The 21,539-nt window shown below is 43.5% G+C and overlaps 1 protein-coding gene across 1 annotated transcript in view; it reads left to right on the forward strand.

Moving 5' to 3' along the window:
* The window catches only part of TANC2 (tetratricopeptide repeat, ankyrin repeat and coiled-coil containing 2), a 469,518-nt gene that overhangs the window by 412,012 nt on the left and 35,967 nt on the right, over window positions 1-21,539 (forward strand). The window contains exons 9-15 of the mRNA XM_066587526.1: window positions 6,411-6,665; window positions 10,859-10,984; window positions 12,995-13,276; window positions 16,986-17,113; window positions 18,383-18,614; window positions 20,162-20,337; window positions 20,531-21,138. Coding sequence (XP_066443623.1) covers window positions 6,411-6,665; window positions 10,859-10,984; window positions 12,995-13,276; window positions 16,986-17,113; window positions 18,383-18,614; window positions 20,162-20,337; window positions 20,531-21,138 — 1,807 coding nt within the window. The remainder of the gene's footprint in view (window positions 1-6,410; window positions 6,666-10,858; window positions 10,985-12,994; window positions 13,277-16,985; window positions 17,114-18,382; window positions 18,615-20,161; window positions 20,338-20,530; window positions 21,139-21,539) is intronic.

The following is a 21,539-nucleotide window of genomic DNA, read 5'->3' on the forward strand; positions in this document are numbered from 1 at the left end:
CTGAGGCTCTTCTGCCATGGGTTTAGCCCCATTTCCGCTCGCAGTTTTAGCCTGGTCAATGGGCAATATCCACATACAGAATTTCTAATGAGTTTCCACATGAAGTAGTGACATGTCACTACTTAGCGGTGATCCTTGTGGATTTGCATCAGAAATTTTGCACATTTTGTCAATTGGCTGGGCTAAAACCACATGTGGATTTCTGGGGTGGTTTTAGAAACAGAATCCTCGTGGAAGATTACACGTCGGGTACTGCATGTGAACATACTAGGGTGCGCAACTACTCATGGGCCTGAGCTGTGGGCTTACTGGCCAGGCAGGTAAGCTGCTTTCCAATAGGTGGCGCTGCAGAGGTATTGTTCCATCTCCCTTATTTGCATATTACCCAGAGGAGCATGAATGGCCTTATAAGTCTCCTCACTCACTCACCTTCTAGGTGCTCTCCCTAAGGAGGAAAGATAGCGTTCCTGACCCAAATCATAGGCTTCTTGCTAGCCAAGCCAGAAACCTACTACTACAAACATCCCAAACACCTGTCTGTGTATGGATTCTGGCTTGTCTTTCAATTCCCATTCATTGTTACAAGGCTTGTATAAAGAGTCTAACATTGACTTGCAGGAAGCTGCCTTCCCATAGGTGGCGCTGCAGAGGTATTGTTCCATCTCCCTCATTTGTAAAAACAATCGCAGTATGTACTATTCTAATCTGATCTATGGACAAGAGCCTATTCTGTATCTATGTGTCTGTGGAATACTGAAATATGGACAGCACACAGATATGGCGTCCAAGTGCTGTCCGTTTTATTGTTTTGCTTGCTTTTTTTATGGAGCGAGTTTGTAATCGCTCACGTGAATTATCCCTCTCCTGCTCTGATTTTATATGTTGGGGCCTCGGTGGCACCACCTTTCTCTACATTTATCTTTATCATTTTGACAATTTATATATTGTTTTGTGTTCTGCTAATAAAGCAGAAACAAGGCCGCCTTACTTGTTACCGCATCGTCCTCCTCTATCCTCATCGTTCCCCTCATTATCTTAATTCCACTGGACCGTTTGATGTTGCCGGTGATTCTGAGGCTCGTCCTGTTCCTTCCTGCTGTTCACCGGTTGAAGACATACACCATGCGTGACACCAGGCATCACACATTTGCATATTCATGAGGCTAATTTGCGTACATTGTCACACTTAAATAGGCATGAGATTAATTTATACACCAAGCTATTTTAATTTTCCTTTATTTTGCATTGATGGAGGTAAATTTTAGTTTAACCCGTTCAAGCAGTAAGGACGTCAGACCTGATGTGTCTGCACTGAGAAAACACAAGGAGTCTCAAAGTACCTGCATCATCTCCTAATACATAAACATGATCGTATATATACATAATTGTAGGACAGTTAGATAAATTGTCTTTGACCTTTTGTACTTAGAAAAGCTGTAGGTTACGTATCCGTATGTATTTTTAGGAAGAAGTAATGCTCATGTCTTCTTTCGTCTATGTGTTAGGAGAAAACCAGACACTTGGTCTGAAATCTGTGTTTGGAGAAGAGTTGAGGAACTTGGTGCCATCTTTATGTTGGGTGGAGGTGATAGATGCACGTCTTTGGTGCTAAGGCCTTAAGTACGATTCTGACCAGGATGCCATCTCCATGGTTTTAGTATATCCCAATGTGTTTCCAGAGGAGGTCATTACGAGAGGTGCTGATAAATTCTTGGCTTTGAGGACAAAAAATTGACATAGAATAATGAAATTTTTACAATTATTCTACCTAGTCCCTTCCGATATCAATGTACTTCTCACTGCGGTTTTGCAACTTCTGGGCAGCAAACCAGGCATCAGCCTTAGAAATGGACGCTAATTTGGTTCCCTTGAGGTGTTACTTCAAATCAGGAAACGGATGATGGTCCGAGGGTGCCAGATCAGGCACCAACACCTCGAACGCCAGGTAGGCCAGTTTGCTCTTGGTGATGACCACGGTGTGAGCCAAGGCATTGTTGTGCAAGAACGTGACCCTTTAAATAAACTTTCTGCGCCTTTTAGATTTAAGTGCCTTCTTCAATTTATACAGAAGTGTTGATTAATACGCAGCCATGATAGTAGACGCCTTTATGGAAGGTAGTTCACAAGCAGTATCCCATCTTCTTACCCAGAAGATAGACACCATCACCTTGGGTGACCACTTCTGCACTCTGAACTTCTTTGGTTGCAGGGAACCATTGTGTCTCCATTCTTTTGAATGCTCTTTTGACTCCTGCTTTAAATGCTACAGAATTCACCTGAAGACTTGCACTTGGGCATGCTTTTGATCTGCTGAAAAACATTTCGGGACACACTTAATCTTCCTCATGTCCAGATGATCACTAATTATGGACACAACTCTTTCTCTGGTAATGATGAAACTCAACAAATATTCACCGGTTTTCCAGAATCATGTCATGGATGGCGTCTATGGTTTCTGGAATGGTCATCACCGGAGATCTACCGGAATAGTCTTCATATCAGTGTTGAAGTGGCTGATTTTAAATTTGGAAACCCAATTTTTCACTATAGAGTAGGCACTTGTTGCCTAATGTTTGCACCATATCACCGTGAATGTCTTTGGCCGACATCCCTTTTAGGGACAGGAACTTCATCGCTGCTCTGCTCCCTTCTGCAGTGAAATCTGCTACAGTCTTCACCATGTTGTCTTCAAACCTGCATAACGTAAGAATGGCACATGAGATCAGGCCAAAATTTGTTCAGAGTATTGCAAAGATTGAGCTTTCAACTATGTAACTTTCATTGATATGAAAACAAATGAGGATTGCAAAGCCAAGATATATCAGCACCTCCTTGTATAATCTAACTTGAATCATTCCACTTTGGAGCTCCTTGACACGTAGCTTCTTATTTCCCTCTCCTTGGATATGTGTCTGTCTAGGAATAAGATTGTGTAAATGAACCCCAGCTGTGCTATGGATTACGCTGGCTGTCCACGGACGATAGCGTGATCCATGGCAAAAAATTGCCCACGGATCACACTTGAAACGCTTTCCATAGGATAACTATGGAAAGGCGCAGCCCGATGTACACGAGCGGGAAATCCATCGTGATTTTTTGTTCGCGTTTAAAAATCGCGGCATGCCGTGATTTTCTGCGATGAACATGGGCTCATCGCGGTGACTTTAAATGATCTCCCGCGACAGAAAACGGCTTGCGAAAATCTGCCCCGCCCATGGACAGGCGGCCTCAGAATTATGACAGAGGGTGAATGTATTAAAGCACTGGCAGCAAAGTGCAGTAGATTAAAATGATGGGAAACATTCGATTAGCCTGATGTCAGTTGGAGAAATTTTAGGGGGTTATCATATTAGAATTGTCAGAGGGACGCAGATGGAGAATTAGAATGATGCGTTGGAATGATGTCAGAGAGAGCGTGTTTGATTAAAATAATGTCAGCGGGAGTGTGTTAGATTAGTGTAATGTCATAGGGAGTGTGTTGGATTTGACTGATTTTATAGGGAGTGCGTTGGATTTGACTGATTAGAGTGATGTCATAGGGATAGTGTTGGATTAGACTGATGTCCTAGTGAGTGCGTTGTATTAGACTGATGTCAAAGGAGTGCGCCGGATAAGACTGATGTCATAGGAGTGCGCCGGATTAGACTGATGTCATAGGAGTGCGCCAGATTAGACTGATGTCATAGGAGTGCGCCAGATTAGACTGATGTCATAGGAGTGCGTCGGATTAGACTGATGTCATGGCGAGTGCGTCGGATTAGCCTGATGTCATGGCGAGTGCGTCGGATTAGCCTGATGTCATGGCGAGTGCGTCGGATTAGCCCGATGTCATGGCGAGTGCGCCGGATTAGCCCGATGTAATGGCGAGTGCGCCGGATGAGCCCGGTGTCATGGCGAGTGCGCCGGATGAGCCCGGTGTCATGGCGAGTGCGCCGGATGAGCCCGGTGTCATGGCGAGTGCGCCGGATGAGCCTGGTGTCATGGCGAGTGCGCCGGATGAGCCCGGTGTCATGGCGAGTGCGCCGGATGAGCCCGGTGTCATGGCGAGTGCGCCGGATGAGCCCGATGTCATGGCGAGTGCGCCGGATGAGCCCGATGTCATGGCGAGTGCGCCGGATGAGCCCGATGTCATGGCGAGTGCGCCGGATGAGCCCGATGTCATGGCGAGTGCGCCGGATGAGCCTGATGTCACAGGCATGCAGGATCACACTGGCCCATGTGAACAAACCAATGACTTTCACTGGTGGGCCCTGGCCACCACAGTCTGACACTGCAGAATGATGTCAGAGTATGCTAGATTAGAATAATATCATAGGGGTTCATTGAGTAGAGTTTTGTCAGGGTTATCATAATACAGTTGTATGAAGGAAGCATTGTTTGAATAGAATGATGATATAGGATGTCATGGAAAAGCATTGAATTAGAATGATTGTAGAGTGAGTTCTTTAATAGTAGTGTCAGGGTTGGGCACTATATTAGAATTGTCTGAGGGATGTATCATTTTATTAGAATGATGATGTAGTAGTACATTGTAACTGAGTGATAATATAGCAGTGCATTATATAAAAAATGTCATGAGGGGGCATTGGATTAGAATGATGTCAGAGCCCCCTCCTCCTGTGTATCCCTCCCCTACCATCCTAACCCCCCCCCCCCCCCCCCTCCTTTCCTATGTTACAACACTCTCTTACGTTGTCTTTTACAATCTAAGGGTATTTTATGATTTTCCCTTCCCTGTAATCCTTTGCGCGTCGTGACAGTAGTTTGAGCAACCATCTGCAAATTGACGTGTTATGATCTCAATTCATGTTCTTATTATTTGTACATCTCGAGTTGCTTCCATGACGCTTGTACCATGTAACACTGAAAATCTTCAATAAAAATTTGATTTGAAAAAAAAAGAATGATGTCAAGGGGGTGGGGGGGGGGGCATTGGATTAGAATGTCATGAGGGGGGGCATTGGATTAGAATGTCATGAGGGGGGCATTGGATTAGAATGATGTCACATTTGCTGGTCTTTCAGAATCCTGTCATGGATAGCATCTATGGTTTCTGGAACATTCACCACTGTAGGTCTTCCAGAATCGTCTTTATCATCAGTGTTGAAAGAGACGGTTTTAAATTGGAAAACCCAATTTTTCACTGCGGAGTATGAAGGGCCCTTGTCGTCTGTTTGCATCAGGTCACCATAAATATCTTTGGCTGACATCCCTTTTAGAAGCAGGATGTCATGGGGTGCATTGTATAAGAATGATTTCATAGGGGTGCATTGTATTAGAATTATGACATTATTGGATTAGAATGATGTCAGAGCGCTGCATTGTATTAGAATGATGTCATAGGAGTACATTGTGTTAAAATGATTTCATAGGGGTGCACTGTATGAGAATGATGTCCTATTGGTCCATCGTGCCAAAGTGATGCCAAAAAGTGTATTGTATTAGAATGATGTCATAGAGATAGAGGAGTCGCCTGGAGTAGACTGATTTCAGATGGTTCGTTGGAGTATTGTCAGGGGTTTATATTAGAATTGTCACAGGAAATCATTGTTTGATTAGATTGATGTAAAATCTGAATGACTGTATCTGCTGGAGTAGAGTAATGTCCGACGGTGCATTATATTAGAATTGTCCAACCCTTTGTCGGATCCAAATGATGTTGGAGGGGTGCATTGCGTTAAAAAGATGTTAGACGAACCTGTTTTAATAATGTAATGTCAGGGGATGCATCATATGAGGATTGTCAGAGGGTTGCATTGTATTAGAATGACGTCTGAGAGGTAGATTATATGCCAGAGTTGTGCAGTAGTAGGGAGATGTCAGACTTGCACTTCTCTCTGCATCTCTCCTCTGTCGGAAGAAGGTTAGAGGGACGTGTCCATGATGCCTTTATTAGCTTTGCTGTATATACTGACGTACGCAGTGTGTCCGTGGTTTGGATATATAATGTCTGTCTGCCATCCTTTACTGCACACAAACTGTTATTTCAGCAGGGAAGCAGCCTTCAGATGCCATCGATCTGTTTCTCCACCTCCTGCTGTTGGAGTCGAGGAGGAAAGGAATGACAACATCTCCTTCTCGGCTTCATGTTGCAGAAGAAGATCGAAGATTATGAATCGATATGTCAGATTCCGCCATGGGCCATTATTTTCCTTAGTAAATTTGTCAATGATGAGAAACTAGACTTGAAAGCCATGCACATGGCTGTGTGCATTATAGGTTCACTTTTAATTTCCATCTGCAGGGTTCCCGATGGAATGTGCACTGCTACCAACCTGCAGTGCAGGTATAACGATGACCCTACCTGTATCTGCCTAGAACGAGGAGTAGAGTACTGTATAAAGTAATGTGTCAAGTAATGTGTCGAGTCTTTGTGTGTCGTAACGCTAACTCTTTCCGATTCCCTGCAGCCACCTTGACCAGCTACTCGGAGAACGTGGACCGTTCCAAGTATGGTGCAGATGGCAGCAAGGAACTTGGCTCTCGAGGGTGTGTTAAGCAAGGCCAGAAGTCAATGGATTCAAGTCTCTACCGGGTGGATGAGAACATCATGGCCTCCACCTTCAGTTTAAATAAAATCCCCGAGAGGGGACTGGACACTGGACTCTCCCAATCCGTGCAGTCCATCCCACTCTACCTCATGCCCCGCCCCAACTCCGTCGCAGGTGAGAAAACCGTGTGCGCGTCTTCCTTATAGCGTTGCTTTATTGTATAATTTTCAAAGTTGAATGGGATAACGTTATTCTCGCAAGTCACTGTGTATGCGCCTAGAATCTTAATGCTGCTTACTTTCCGTGGGTGTGAGGGGGAGTAAGAGAAAGATACAGGACTGCAGAAGGTGGGAGGGAAATGAAGCAAGCTCAAATGAACCATTACTGTTAATTATTCTGCTGTCCCCTTTGGCTGGGAAAAGGTTAACAAACCTCTATAATTTCTTCTTCCTGAAAAATTGCTTTTGGTCCTGGATCATCTCTGTAACTGGGAACGGAGCCTGTAGCTTAGCATGGGGGATGCGGCAGTGCAGAGGGATGGAAGCACTAATGCTCTGCAATGCCTCGGATGTGTTGTGGCACGGCTTGGTGAAGGGTTAATTCACACAGATTTGTTGCAGAAATTTCTGCACTGAAAATCACATCCATTCAGATGAACCAGGTTGGTCGGGCACCAAGCACATGGGTGTCTGCAAACCCCTCTCTGGTGAATCGGGCAGTCACAGGAATTTCTGTAATTAATCTACCACATGTAAATGTACACGAAAATAATAATGATAATCTTTATGTAGCGCAAACATATTCTGTAGCGCTGTACAGATAAGAGGAGGCATGTACAGACAGAATCGGACATCACATATAGTATTAAACTAATACACAATTTGAACAGTAGGAGTAAGGGCCTTGCTTGCAAGAGCGTACAGTTTGAGGAAATAGGAGTGAAGGTCCTGCTCAAAAGAGCTTACAATCTATGAGGAAATAGGGATAAAGGTCCTGCTCACAAGAGCTTACAATCTGTAAGGAAATAGGGGTGTGGGTCCTGTTCACAAGAGCTTACAATCTATGAGGAAATAGTGATAAAGGTCCTGCTCACAAGAGCATACAATCTATGAGGAAATAGGGGTGAAGGTCTTATTCATAAGAGCTTACAATCTGTGAGGAAATAGGGGTGAAGGTCCTGCTCACAAGAGCTTACAATCTATTGAGAAATAGGGGTGAAGGTCTTGTTCACAGGAGCTTACAATCTATGAGGAAATAGGGGTGAAGGTCCTGCTCACAAGAGCTTACAATCTATGAAGAGATAGGAGTGAGGGTCCTGCTCAAAGGAGCTTACAGTCTATGAGGAAATAGGAGTGAGGGCCCTGCTCACAAGAGCTTACAATCTATGAGGAAATAGGGGTGAAGGTCTTATTCATAAGAACTTACAATCCTATGAGGAAATAGGAGTGAGAGTCCTGCTCACAAGATCTTCCAATCTATGAGAAAATAGAGGTAAAGGTCCTGCTCACAAGAGCTTACAATCTATTGAGAAATAGGGGTGAAGGTCTTGTTCACAGGAGCTTACAATCTATGAGGAAATAGGGGTGAGCGTCCTGCTCACAGGAGCTTACAATCTATGAAGAGATAGGAGTGAGGGTCCTGCTCACAGGAGCTTACAGTCTATGAGGAAATAGGAGTGAGAGTCCTGCTCACAAGAGCTTACAATCTATGAAGAAATAGGGGTGAAGGTCTTGTTCACAAGAGCTTACAATCTATGAGGAAATCGGGGTGAAGGTCCTGCTCACAAGATCTTCCAATCTATGAGAAAATAGAGGTAAAGGTCCTGCTCACAAGAGCTTACAATCTATTGAGAAATAGGGGTGAAGGTCTTGTTCACAGGAGCTTACAATCTATGAGGAAATAGGGGTGAAGGTCCTGCTCACAAGAGCTTACAGTCTGAGGAAATAGGGGTGAGGGTCCTGCTCACAAGAGCTTACAATCTATGAAGAGATAGGAGTGAGGGTCCTGCTCACAAGAGCTTACAATCTATGAAGAAATAGGAGTGAAGGTCTTGTTCACAAGAGCTTACAATCTATGAGGAAATAGGAGTGAGAGTCCTGCTCACAAGAGCTTACAATCTATGAAGAAATAGGGGTGAAGGTCTTGTTCTCTAGAGCTTACAATCTATTAAGAAATAGGGGTGAAGGTCTTGTTCACAAGAGCTTATAGTCTGAGGAAATAGCGGTGAGGGTCCTGCTCACAAGAGCTTACAATTTATGAGGAAATAGGGATAAAGGTTCTGCTCACAAGAGCTTACTATCCATAAGAAAATAGGGGTGAAGGTCCTGCTCACAAGAGCTTACAGTTTATGAGGAAATAGGGATAAAGGTCCTGCTCACAAGAGCTTACAATCTATAAGGAAATAGGGGTGAGGGTCTTGCTCACAAGAGCTTAGAATCTGTGAGGAAATATGGGTGACACAAGAGGTAGCAGTGCTTGTTTTGTACAATGGTCCAGCCATCCTTTATATGAATATGGTAGTATTCATAAACTGTATGAGCTGTCACCTGCTGGTATCGGTATATGCATCTATATGAGGTGCATGGAGTGTGGGGGATACAGTGGGATGAAGGGGGGACAGGTTCTGAGGAAAAATGGAGAAGAGTTAGGCTAGGGGATGTGAGAGGCCTCCTTAAAGCTCTGATTGTTGAGGATTAACCTGATTCTCGGGGGTAGCGCAGTCCAGAGAACTGTTGCAGCCTTGGAAAAGTCTTGGTAGATGGGATTGGGAGGTTCGGGTCAAGGAGGAATTTGAGACCCTTCTGCACAGGATGATTGTCGAGCACAGATGCAACCGACAGTCATCCCAGCCATAATTGCTCTTGTGCTTTTACACAGGGCAATCTTCGCTCAGTAAATAATGGAGGCAGAGTGAGCCATAGATTTCTCCGGCCGCCCGCCTCCATTTAGAGCAGCAGGCAGTCATTTATAGATGAGCAATTACCTGTTTAGAGGGGGCGATTGTTATTTGGGTTTTCTACCTGCACAAACTAAAGGACGATCGATAAGCGAATGAATTATCGTTTGATATTCAGTCGCTGGCAGCGATTACACTGAACGGTTATCAGTCAGATTTGCATAATCCAGCAAGATTCTGAATGATATCGTTCAGTATTAAGAGGCCCTCAGTCTGCGATTGAATGCAGAGTGGAAAGCACAGGTAGCGCGGTAGACGGAGAAGTTATAGGGTGGTGCAGCATAGTGGAGAGCCTCATGGGATGAAAGGGATGAATTTATATTGTATTCTATAATGGATGGTTATATAATGTACCAGTGTAGTAACCGTCATAGGGTGGAGGCAATCTATGAGGAAATAGGGGTGAAGGGATAGAATGTCTGATTATGGGGGGTGCAGACTGCTGGTATTCCCAGTAATCTCAAGACTGGCGCACCAGAATTCCCTGTGTGAATGCAGTGGCAGTACCCATGCCAGCCATCCACTTCATTCACCCATAGGATGGATGGAGCTTGCCAAGCACATCATTCTCTGCCTGTCCTATAGAAGGGAATGAGGTTGAGCATGCACACTCCCACTCCATTCATATTTAGCATTCGGTGCATCTTGGGATTACTAGAGGTCTCAACAGTTGAATCTCCAGTGATCAGATCTATCCTGTGGAGAGAGCCTAAATGTCTTTTAATGGGAAAACCCCTTTTAAATATGCTCCACCCCAGACTAGGGATTCCAGCTACTGATATTCTCCTGATCTGCATCAAAGCACAATAAAGAATTCTCCTTAAAGCTCGATGTACATTTTGCATGGTAGCGGGTATGACCGTGCCATCCCTCCAAAATCCTATAATTTCAGGATTACCTTTGGTGTGATTCTGTGCATACTTAGTATTTCTCAGTGTCCGACCACATTGTCAGTCCTCCAGTAGTGATACTCATAGGTATAAAAGCAGGAATCCTTGGAGAGCTTCTTCATATCAAAACAGCTCCTTTCTGTAACCAGTGGATTCATAATAAAGATGCTGTTTTGATACTTAGAAGTTCTCCAAGGATTCCTATTCTGTGCTGCTCTCCTCTAATTGATGTTTGCCGTACGTGGTGGATTTGAAGAGGTTCAGATGCCTAATTGAGCGCGCACTTCTCTGGCTCCCCATTGTTTGGACTTTGGTTTGTGCTGTTGGCATTTTATTTTTTTTGTTCGGTTTCTCATAGGTATAAAGTCTATGAAGTCTTGTACAAGCCTACAGACTGTTTTGTATGAGCGTTATTTGCTGTGTCCATACATTAATAGTTCCTCCTTTTGTCCATGGTCTCTTCTTCCTATTTTATATGGATTTCCTCTTTCTTCCTCCATCCTTTCAATTCTTGTCTGCAGCTACCAGCTCTGCACACCTGGAGGACCTAGCATACCTGGATGAGCAGAGACATACACCCCTGCGGACCTCTTTGCGGATGCCACGACAGACCCTTGCTGGACCACGCACCCCACAGGACCTCCGAGGTAAGAACAGGATTTATGTGACTCATACTTCCCCACTATTAAACTGACTAGATATTTTTGGTCTTCATTGTAAATAAACACAAATCAACTCAGGCAGCGCTCCAGGGGTATGGTATATTTTCAAAATATAAGGGGGTGAAAAATAAGTTCTAAACTCTCCCTGACGTGTCCGGACTCCCTCTCCAGGGACAGTCCGGCATGTCTCCAATCCCGGTGGGTAATGCAGAAGATTAGTCAGCCCTGGTCATCCAGACATCCAAAAGAGGAGATCGTCGGGGTACTGTTGTATCTTGTCTCCACCAGAAGGATGGGTGGAGACCTAGTGAATGACTGTATCCTCCCAGTTCACGCCCCCAAGCTGCTGATTGGCTAGGGTGTGAGGGTTACGGTTAGGATTAGGGCTATGGCTACGGTCTGGGTTACAGGACTACCAGCTGGGGAAAGAGACAGAGGCCGCTTCAGCACGTCGCACCATCATCTGCCACCACAGCACCACCGACTGAGCCGGAGCTGCAGCCGCTCTCACAGTCATGTGACTGTGCGCCATGGCTTCTTGTCCACACGATCCCTGCATGCAGTCATGCTTACAAAAATCACATATAAGCAATGCTCAACTCCAGGCCAGTTTTGCACTCTCCTCTATTTTTTCTTTGCAACGGTTATCTTCATTCCGACACGGAAGTATTTTCTGCCACTGCCACTCGATCCAACTGGCCTTCATTTAAGAAAAGAAACAATCACAGGGAGCTTGGACTTTCATGAAAAACTTACATGCTTTATTTAAAATGTACATCATGGCTGCTCGGTGCTCACGGAACACGCGTTTCGACCTCAATTGAGATCTTGATCAAGATCTCAAGGTGATCAAGATCTCATTCGAGGTCGACACGCGTACTCCGTGAGCACCAAGTAGCCATGATGTATTGAGCACATTTTAAATAAAGCATGGAAGTTTTTCACACAGTCCGAGCTCCCTGGGATTGTTTCTTTTCTTAAGTCATGCTGACACCAGCATCAGTGGCGCTGCAGGAGGACCAGAGTGCAATGGTGGCCACAATGATACCGCGGGAGCCATTACGGCACAAAGAGCGGGGGTCTAGGGTGAGTGAGAGGAGCCGGGAGCGGTTAACTGCTACGGCACAACGAACAGTGCGGTTATAGGGTCTGTGACAGGAGGCTGGAAGGGGTACAGAGTGTGCATAAAACGAGCCGCCTGTTTTACAGTTACAGCAGCTAGGAGGAAAGTGGTCGCATGGGGACCTTGCAGGCCGGCTGGAGGTTCGGAGGAGATGCTGCAAGCAATGCAACGGTCACACACTCACAGCTCCAGCATCTCTGTTAGAAGCTTGGCTGGCAGGACATCAGCCATCACCTACAGTCACACACTCCAGCAGCCAATCACAAGCTGTGGGTGTCACCAGGCTGTCAAACTGGCTACATCTTTTCTCCACCCATACTTCCAGTGGAGACCAGATACAACAGTACCGAGTGTCAGTGGGGGTTCTGTATAGGTGCAGTCGGAGAACAGATACAAATAATAGGCAATAGTCAAACCATAAAAAAGCTGCAATGCTCCAGGTAATGAATAACATTTCTGTGAAGATATAATATAAGTGAAGAACTTACTTCACAGGGGTGTGTGTACAGAGAGCACCCCTTATCCCGATGAGCAGAATAGTCCTCTTAGGAACTTCAAATCTTAGATGGAATCCAACCAAAGTCCAGAAGGTAGGATAGTTTTTCAATACCTGTTTATGCAGGTAGGCAACGCATTTCGGCTCATTAACGAGCCTTTCTCAAGCCATCATTCCGAGGTATTTTGAAAGGACTATTTTCTGACTCTCTACTAGCCACATGACGTAGGTGGGACCTGAGCACCCCTGAGTTCATGATAGTTCCATCAAGAGATGTTGCCCCCAATAGAGGCATCAAGTAAATGGGATTATTGTTTTTATTGATCTAGTATAAGTTATTATGACAATGTAGTCAACTTTTCTATTTCCCACACAGTCCGCTTTGCTCCCTACCGGCCACCGGACATCTCCTTGAAACCGCTGCTGTTTGAGGTGCCAAGTATCACAACAGATACCACATTTGTTGGCCGAGATTGGCTCTTCCATGAGATTGATGCACAACTTCAGAGCGAGGACGAGAGCGTGAATCGGGGTGTGGTGATCTGTGGCAATATTGGATTTGGGAAAACTGCCATCATCTCTCGGCTGGTATCTCTTAGCTGTCATGGGACACGGTTGAGACAGCTCACGTCCGACAGCCCCCATGCATCACCAAAGCGTGAGTTACTCTTCAGCCTTCTGTACTGTTTATGTTGTTGTGGATTTTGTTGGAGCTCTGCAGCTTTCATCCACCCGATCATTGTCTTGTGTGAAGGTGCTGGTGAAGAGCTGACAAACGATCATAGGTTGGCTGATCAGATCTTTTATACTGCTGCACAAGTCATCATTGACTGGCAGCATATCTCCTCTTGTAAACAAGGGATGTGCTGCCAACAATGATGACATCTTATGGGGTGACAAATGATCATGCAAATAATAACGATTCTTCAACTCATCATCCACCAAACAGACTGCGGTAAGGCCCTTTTGAACGCAAAGATAATTTTTCAAACGACTGAAAGGTTGAAAGATTTAGCTATCTATTTGAATGAACTGTTAATGGCCATAAACACTTTATCATCTTTATTTGCATGGAAAAGGACCTCCAGGAGCTGTTTGCAGAGCCCAGCGTGTGATTAATCACACACCCAGCTGTGCAAACACCTGCATTGTTCTGCTGGCAGCTGCCAGCAGATTACAGTATCATCTTCTGTCTCCCGTGGAGATAACAGCATATGGTCTATTGAGAGATAAATGTTTTTGCTTTATCTCTCAGTAACTGCAAGATGGATTTTAAATTTGAACGAAAAGTGCATGATTCCCGCGTTTACATGTAACGATTATCGCTTATTTTTGGTCGTTTGAAAGAATTTTGAGCGATAATCGTTACGTGTCAATGGGCCTTTAGACTGTGTGAAGGCCTTTTATTAAACAAGTACTGATCAGTGATTGTCATGCACATCAAATGGAGCTGTATACAATGTCCCTTATTACTGCATATTGGATGCACTGAAAGTTTTCTGATCTTCTCAGCCTTGTGAAAAAATAAATAAACTGGATTTGACCGAATGCTATTGATGATCAGATTGAACACATCCAGAGTTGACTGCAGCCAGCACTTTTGTATCTGAGCCTCATTATATATTGATCCTTACCATGGCAGTAAAGATGTCACCACAGAACTTTCTTAAGAACATTACAGTATTGGCAAAAAAAGGTGTGCCAAAAGAGATGAAATACAAATTGGTTTCAGCAACAGTCTGAAAATGGTTGCAAAACAAATTTTAACCCCCCCTACAGTTTGAGACTAGCTCTGTTCGTTGTTTAGGAAAAGGACATTACAGTTTTGGACCAACTGAGCTTGTTTTATTTCAAGTAGCTATAGCCCTGGTTCTTGGCTTTAAATCAACACCAAAAGTATGTCTATAGAACCGGAGCCACAGCTGTTTGAAGTGGGGGCGGGAATACTGAAGTTACGGGGGTCATTTCAGAACCGGAGCCACAGCTGTTTGAAGTGGGGGCGGGAATACTGAAGTTACAGGGGTCTTTTCAGTCTGTGTGCGCAGAGTGGAGAACAACCTGTGATTCTCCTGTACCAGGGGAGGTGACATGGACTTTTCTTCATGTTAACATCCCCTCTCCCTTATTATTCAATGAACATTTTCTCTCTTTTATTGTCACATATGGAGACCCATTTTTCAATTTAGAAAAGGAGTAAGAAGCTCATCTATTCACCCCTTTGTGCCGTTTAACCCTGCAGATCCCACAGTAGTTGCTGACTGCAGCATGTAAGCTTTGTTACGGAAATATTTTTTCCCCTTACACAATGCTGTAAATATTGAAAAACTGAAAAAAAAAAACTACACTTAATTGGTATTGCCACATCTATATCAACCCGTACTATAAAATGTTTAATATTTATCCCGCACGGTAAATTCCGTTAAAAAAAAAAAGGAAAATGCCAAAACAGCTGTTTTCTGTTCATCTTGCTTTCCCAAAACAGGAATAAAAAGTAATCAAAAAGTCTTAAATACTTCAAAATTGTACCCATAAAAACTACTAGTTATGCTGCAAAAGACAAGCCCCCATACAGATGTCAACTGAAAAATAAAACTACTCTAGTCTTTGAATATGGTGACACACAAAAAGCCTTTTTATGAAAAAAGTGTTTATATTGTGCAAAAGTAGTAAAACGTAATAAAACCTACAAAAATGTGGTGTTGTCTTAACCCTAATTACCTGTAGAGTAAAAGTAACATAGTATTTATACCACGTGCTGGATGCCGTAAAAAATAAAACCTAAAAAACAACAGTGTCCCCAAGCAAAAAAAAAATAAAAGTTATTCAATACATTTTATGTATCCAAAATGATTTTTATTAAAACTGGAGCTTGTCCCACAAAATACAAGAATTCATACCGCTACAATGATGGAAAAATTATGACAGCTGGAACACAAAAGGGGAAGCCATTTTCACCGATCCTTAAGGCTAAAATTAGTTATGTCTCTAAGGGGTTAAAATTCATATACGGGGGTTTTCTGACGTAATAATTGGTGCCGAAACAGCGGTCCAGCCCTGCGGGGAGTATATTTCTTTTATCTAGTGTTGGACACGGGGAGCCCCAAACTATATGCAGCTGCTTTCACTCCTGCGTTTGGGTCAGTTCAGGCTTTCCATCTCTCTGCTCCAGGAGAGAAACGGAAATAAAAGAAAAATGGATCCATTTTTTTCCCATTGATTTCAATTGGGTCTAAAAAGAATGGAAAGTAAATGGAAAGGCTTCAGTTTGCTTCCGTTAGGGTACCATATTTTTGGATGGGATAATAGCGTAATCTGCAGTGTAATAAAAACAGAAACCTGATGCAATGGGCGCAAACAGAAGTCTTTTCATTTGCTTTCCGTTTTTTGGTGTTTTTTTTTAAACCCATTGAAATTAATGGGGGGAAAAAAAGAGATCCATTTTCTTTCATTTTATTTCAGTTTCTCTCCTCCAAAAATGAAGCAAAGAGATGGAAACCCTGGGCTGAGCCCAACGCAGGTTTGAAAGCAGTCTTCAAGAAATAACTTGGAAAACCCCTTTAAGAGTTCTGCGCCAAATATCTTTATACAATACATCAATTCAAAATCTGCAATAAATACGTGACATTTTCAAAATCTTTTTCCAATTTTAATGCGACTGTTCGGGGGTTAAACAATTATTGAATACTTGTGATGAATCTTCCCATGAGTAACAAGCAATCCTGAATGATCCTCCAGTCATTTGGTTTAATAATCTATGGACGGATGAGTCAAAATTGGATGCCTTTGGACATTACAGTTCCCAATATGTCTGATATTAATCAGATAGAGCTTTTTACAGTAAGAACATGATCAAACTGCAAAAGCAAGTCTCCTTCAGGACTCCCTCTGGGTAAATCCAAGACTTAACTTTCCAACGTTCTGACATTAGCCCAATGTAGATGCAGACTTAAAATCTGTATTGTCTAGAAGGTGAGTGAGGAGACTTCTAAGGCCATCCATGCTCCTCTGGGTAATATGCAAATAGGGAAGATGGAAGAATACCTCTTCATCGGCATGTTGTTTTGTGAATGGAGCGAAAGCCAATCAAGACTTATAGAAAATTTGTGGGTTGATTTGAATAGCTACAGCGCCACCTATCAGCGACTTTTTAAGTAACTCTTTTTCATAAATGATGAGAGCATTGTCTGAAGTGACCATTTCCGAATTTTATCTTATTTAGAGCAGCAGAACACCCTCCAGAAGTTCCTCTGAGTTGGGGAAGTTTAATTTCGCCAATTGTGTATTTAGTGGGGTCCTCACACTGTAGAGCTGGCTACCTATGCCGAAGCATTGCATTCACCTGTGTTTTTCTATCTTTTCATACACAGATTCAGAGGCTAATCGTGAATTGGCACAGACAGGGCAGACTCATTCTGGTATCTCAAGTGGAAGCTGCCCAGGAACTCCTGAGATGCGGAGAAGACAAGAAGAAGCTATGCGGAGGATAGCAGCCCAGGTACGCCAAGGACTTTATATGATGATCTTTAGGCCACCTGCAGACGGCCGGGTCGGATCTGGCTGCGAGAATTCACGCAGCTGGACCTGACCCGAGCCCCTGGAGAGACCAGTGCGGCACTCGCCTGCTCCCGCTGTTTGTGCAGCCGGCGCATGCGCAGACCGGAGCCAGCGGCCGGGGAGTGACATTTCTGTGCGGGGCTCTCAGAGCCCCGCACAGAAATAGAGCATGCCGCAATTTGTTTTCTGCACGTGATTTCACGCAGACAAATCGCGTCCGTCTGCCCAGGATTGTGTTTTCTAATGCAATCCTATGGCAGCTTCCACGGGCGGAAATTCTGAGGGAAATCCCGTCATGGAATTTCCGTCCCGTGTGTAGGGGGCCTTAGGGGGGAAAGTCTAGAACATAGCACAAGACTGATTTCACCACTTAATATGATACAGTTGCAATCAAAATTATTCACCTCCCATTGTAAATTAAAATTACAGAGGTGAGAGAAAAAATGTACAAAGACATAACTCACAGAAAAAGAAGCCAAATATGCATCACCTGATGAACTGCAGGCCGGGCTCAATCACCATATACCTTAGTAGCATAGAATCTGGTTTTCTGCATGCTACTACGGTACATAGTGATTGAGTCTGCCATGCAGTTTATCAGCTGATGCGTATCTGTCGTCTTTTTCAGTGAGTTATCCCATTGCAAATTAGGTTTATTTGCCAAATACACAAACTTTCAGCTGTTAGCAAAAAAGCTCATCGAACGAGAACAATTTAAATAGCTTAACACAACCAACAAGTGGTTTCTGCAAAGTCCTCACAAAATTCCACTGACTACTGCAGTCTCAGAATTATTCAACCCCTGAATAGAAGCCTTCATAAGAGTCACATCTGTAAATCAGGTCTTTTCTCAAGGACACCTGATGCAACTAAAGGTACCTTTACACAAGATGACATAGGCGCCCAACAGCCATTCCAGCAACTATTGCTCCTACTTTTTTTTCACACAGGAGGTCTAGTCTGTCAGAAAATGCATGCAGGGCAGCCGGAGATCTCTTCCAGCTGCCTGGCTCCATTCATTGCAAATAGACTGAGATTGAGTGACTCCTGTTTACACTAAGCCCGACAGTTGCCCATAATTGGTCATTTTGATGAAATGACAACACAGAAAATTTGATTTGCCCACTCAGAACTAATGGAGTATAATATTATTATTGTCTTAATGTTGGTTCATTTTTTCTTAATATGTCCATGTGTTTTGCTCCTGTAGGTGGTGGCGTATCACTACTGCCAGGCTGACAACGCATACACCTGCCTAGTGCCTGAATTTGTTCACAATGTGGCCGCTCTGTTGTGTCGCGCCCCCCAGTTAATAGCTTACCGGGAGCAGCTACTACGTGAACCACATTTACAGAGCTTGCTAAGTCTGAGGTCCTGTGTGCAAGACCCAGCTGCTTCTTTTCGCAGAGGAGTTCTTGAACCGCTTGAAAATCTGTACAAAGGTAAGTGGCCCTTTTTTTTACACTGTACCATTCTTAAGCCATAATTGACCTGTCAATCAAATCCAAACCCAATTGGGCAAGTTTACTTTTGAAAATGCACCAGTTTTCTAGTGCAGGTTGAGCCAAGAAACTTTCTTCCATGTCTTGCACCTCTTTTATCATTTTTTGGGGCTTTCTTTTTTTGGTAGTGGTTTTGTGGAAAGTGATGTGGTTTACCCAACAAGGGGGTGTAGCCTAAATGCAACATCACGCGTCAAAGTTTTGTTGCAAAACCTGAAATCAACTAAGTCAACTGATAGGTGTTATAAAGTTACACCAGATTGATTATCCACTATGAGGCACTGTGATAATTCTGGTACATTTAATACTACGTTTGCACTCTGTTTATGTTTAATAAATCTGCCTCACTGCGAATTCATTTTTTTTGTAACGCAAATATCAAAAGGATTGTCTGATTCGTACATTGTTAGAAGGGGTCTCTCGCTAATAATCGGATCATAAAGTGTCTCCCTGCTGAGATTTCCAGCGATCAGCTGTAATCTGTAAGGAAGTGTTCAGTTTCCCTGCAGTGCCACCACAGGAGAAATGGTGCATTACATAATATGCATTCAGATCAATCCGTTTTCTGCATAATACAGGACTAGACAGATCCTCCAAAGCAAGAAATGAGGATCCTGGACAGAGGACTCCCCATTCACAATATTAACTCAGAAGTTACCCTTATAAGTTATATGAAAATGGCTTTTCTAAACTGGCCATAAACTTTTAAAGAAGCCCTTGATTTATAATCAACGTTTTTTTAAAATCTGGTACCCCTCATCTAATATAATTATCATTGACATGTACAGTCTCCGCTGCCATTTTTTTTAAACTCCCCTTTATTGCGAATCATATTACGGTAAGTGGTGGACCTAGATTTACCATTCTGGTGATCGTAAAGGTCTAGCGATCAGATTCTCACCAATCAGTTATCCAACATCTGTCCTTTTAGTGTGGTACAGAATTTGTCCAGTTTCTATGAATGTATCTAAACCTTTTGTTCTTCCTGTTTGCTAGTCCCCTCATGTTATAGTGTCTTAGAACATGTACCTGGTGTCCATCTACAAATTGGATACCGATATCTTGGGCACCATGGGCAAATAATGCTAAATTGGATGAATGCCTATAGAGAGAAAGACAAAGCCTCTGATTTAACGTGCAAATTGTGCAGTGGGATTGATCAAAGTGATTCAACATACAGTAGTTACAGAAATAAAGATTTAGCAGTTAGTGTTGTTTTAAAGGGGTTCTCTGACATTCAGAAAAAAAGTGCCACGGGGTAGGTAATAGCATAAAAAAAATAAAACGACCATTACTCACCCCTTCACCATGCCTCCGGTCCAGCACTATGCCGACCCGATGCCCTCTGTCCAGTCTCCGCTGACACAGGAAGCGATAATTTCATATTCATCGCTCACATGCCACTGCAGGCCATCGCTGGCCATTACCTACCTGGGGGCACTTTTTCCCATTAATGACAATTCGTTTTTATTTTGACTTTCATCTAGAGAGAAAGATTCCAGATGAAGATTATATTATCCTAATAGATGGGCTGAATGAAGCGGAGTTCCACAAGCCAGACTACGGAGATACCATTGTGTCCTTTCTAAGCAAGATGATAGGAAAATTTCCCCGTTGGTTGAAGCTCATTGTTACTGTGAGGACCACCCTGCAGGTGGGTCAGGTATTGGTCGTTCTTTTTTTCTCCGTAGTGTTCTTCACAATTCATAAAGCTTTCCTAATTCTGTCCTCTAGTTCCAACCGTTAAATTATAAATCTTTGTAATAATCCCTTAGAACTAGAGGGCATGAATTAGTCTTTTACCATTTGTCCATTTCTCAGTCTTTTATTACAATCTCTTTATGGTTCACTCACAGGAAATCACCAAACTTCTTCCCTTTCACCGAATTTTCTTGGATCGACTGGAAGAAAATGAGGCCATAGATCAGGATCTTCAGGCCTACATCTTGCAACGCATACACAGCAGCTCCGAAATCCAGAACAATATCTCACTCAATGGCAAAATGGACAACACCACATTCGGAAAACTTAGTTCCCACCTCAAGACTTTGAGCCAAGGTTCCTACCTATACCTAAAGCTTACATTTGACCTCATAGAGAAGGGCTACTTGGTGCTCAAGAGCTCCAGTTACAAAGTGGTCCCTGTGTCCTTGTCAGAAGTGTATCTCTTGCAGTGCAACATGAGGTTCCCCACACAATCATCCTTTGAAAGGGCCCTTCCTCTTCTCAATGTTGCTGTGGCCTCTCTCCACCCATTGACGGATGAGCACATCTTCCAGGCCATCAATGCGGGCAGTGTGGATGGAGGTCTAGAGTGGGAGGACTTTCAACAACGTATGGAGAACCTTTCCATGTTTTTGATTAAGAGGAGGGACCTGACCCGAATGTTCGTCCATCCGTCCTTCAGAGAGTGGTTAATATGGAGAGAAGATGGAGAGAAAACCAAGTTTCTTTGCGATCCCAGGTGATGCTTCTTTGAGATTCTTGATGAAAATTTAGACTGGGTTTCCACGCTGCAGCAGCCAAAACCTTACATACCTGTGGTGGCCAATGGTTTGATGACTTTGTAATAAAAGCCTACAGTTGTTAGCCATCATGTATAGGCGTCATTACAGCCATATGTAACAGCCACAAAATGGAAACCCAGCCTTCAGCAGCATGATTAAAAGTTTGCCCATATATAAGTTAATAGATACAGATGTAGTCTATGTATTCTAGGCTTAGATCAGGGATTCCCAATCTCATAACTGTGGGGGAATCGCCAAAAAATTTTTCCACTCCCAGGGAAACCCTACCTCCACTCCTACCTGAAATAAGTTTGGTTGGTATTCTTTACTTCCGCCAAACATTGTATCACAACTGAAA

Source organism: Eleutherodactylus coqui, chromosome 13, assembly GCF_035609145.1.
Source record: "Eleutherodactylus coqui strain aEleCoq1 chromosome 13, aEleCoq1.hap1, whole genome shotgun sequence".
Taxonomy (NCBI): domain Eukaryota; kingdom Metazoa; phylum Chordata; class Amphibia; order Anura; family Eleutherodactylidae; genus Eleutherodactylus; species Eleutherodactylus coqui.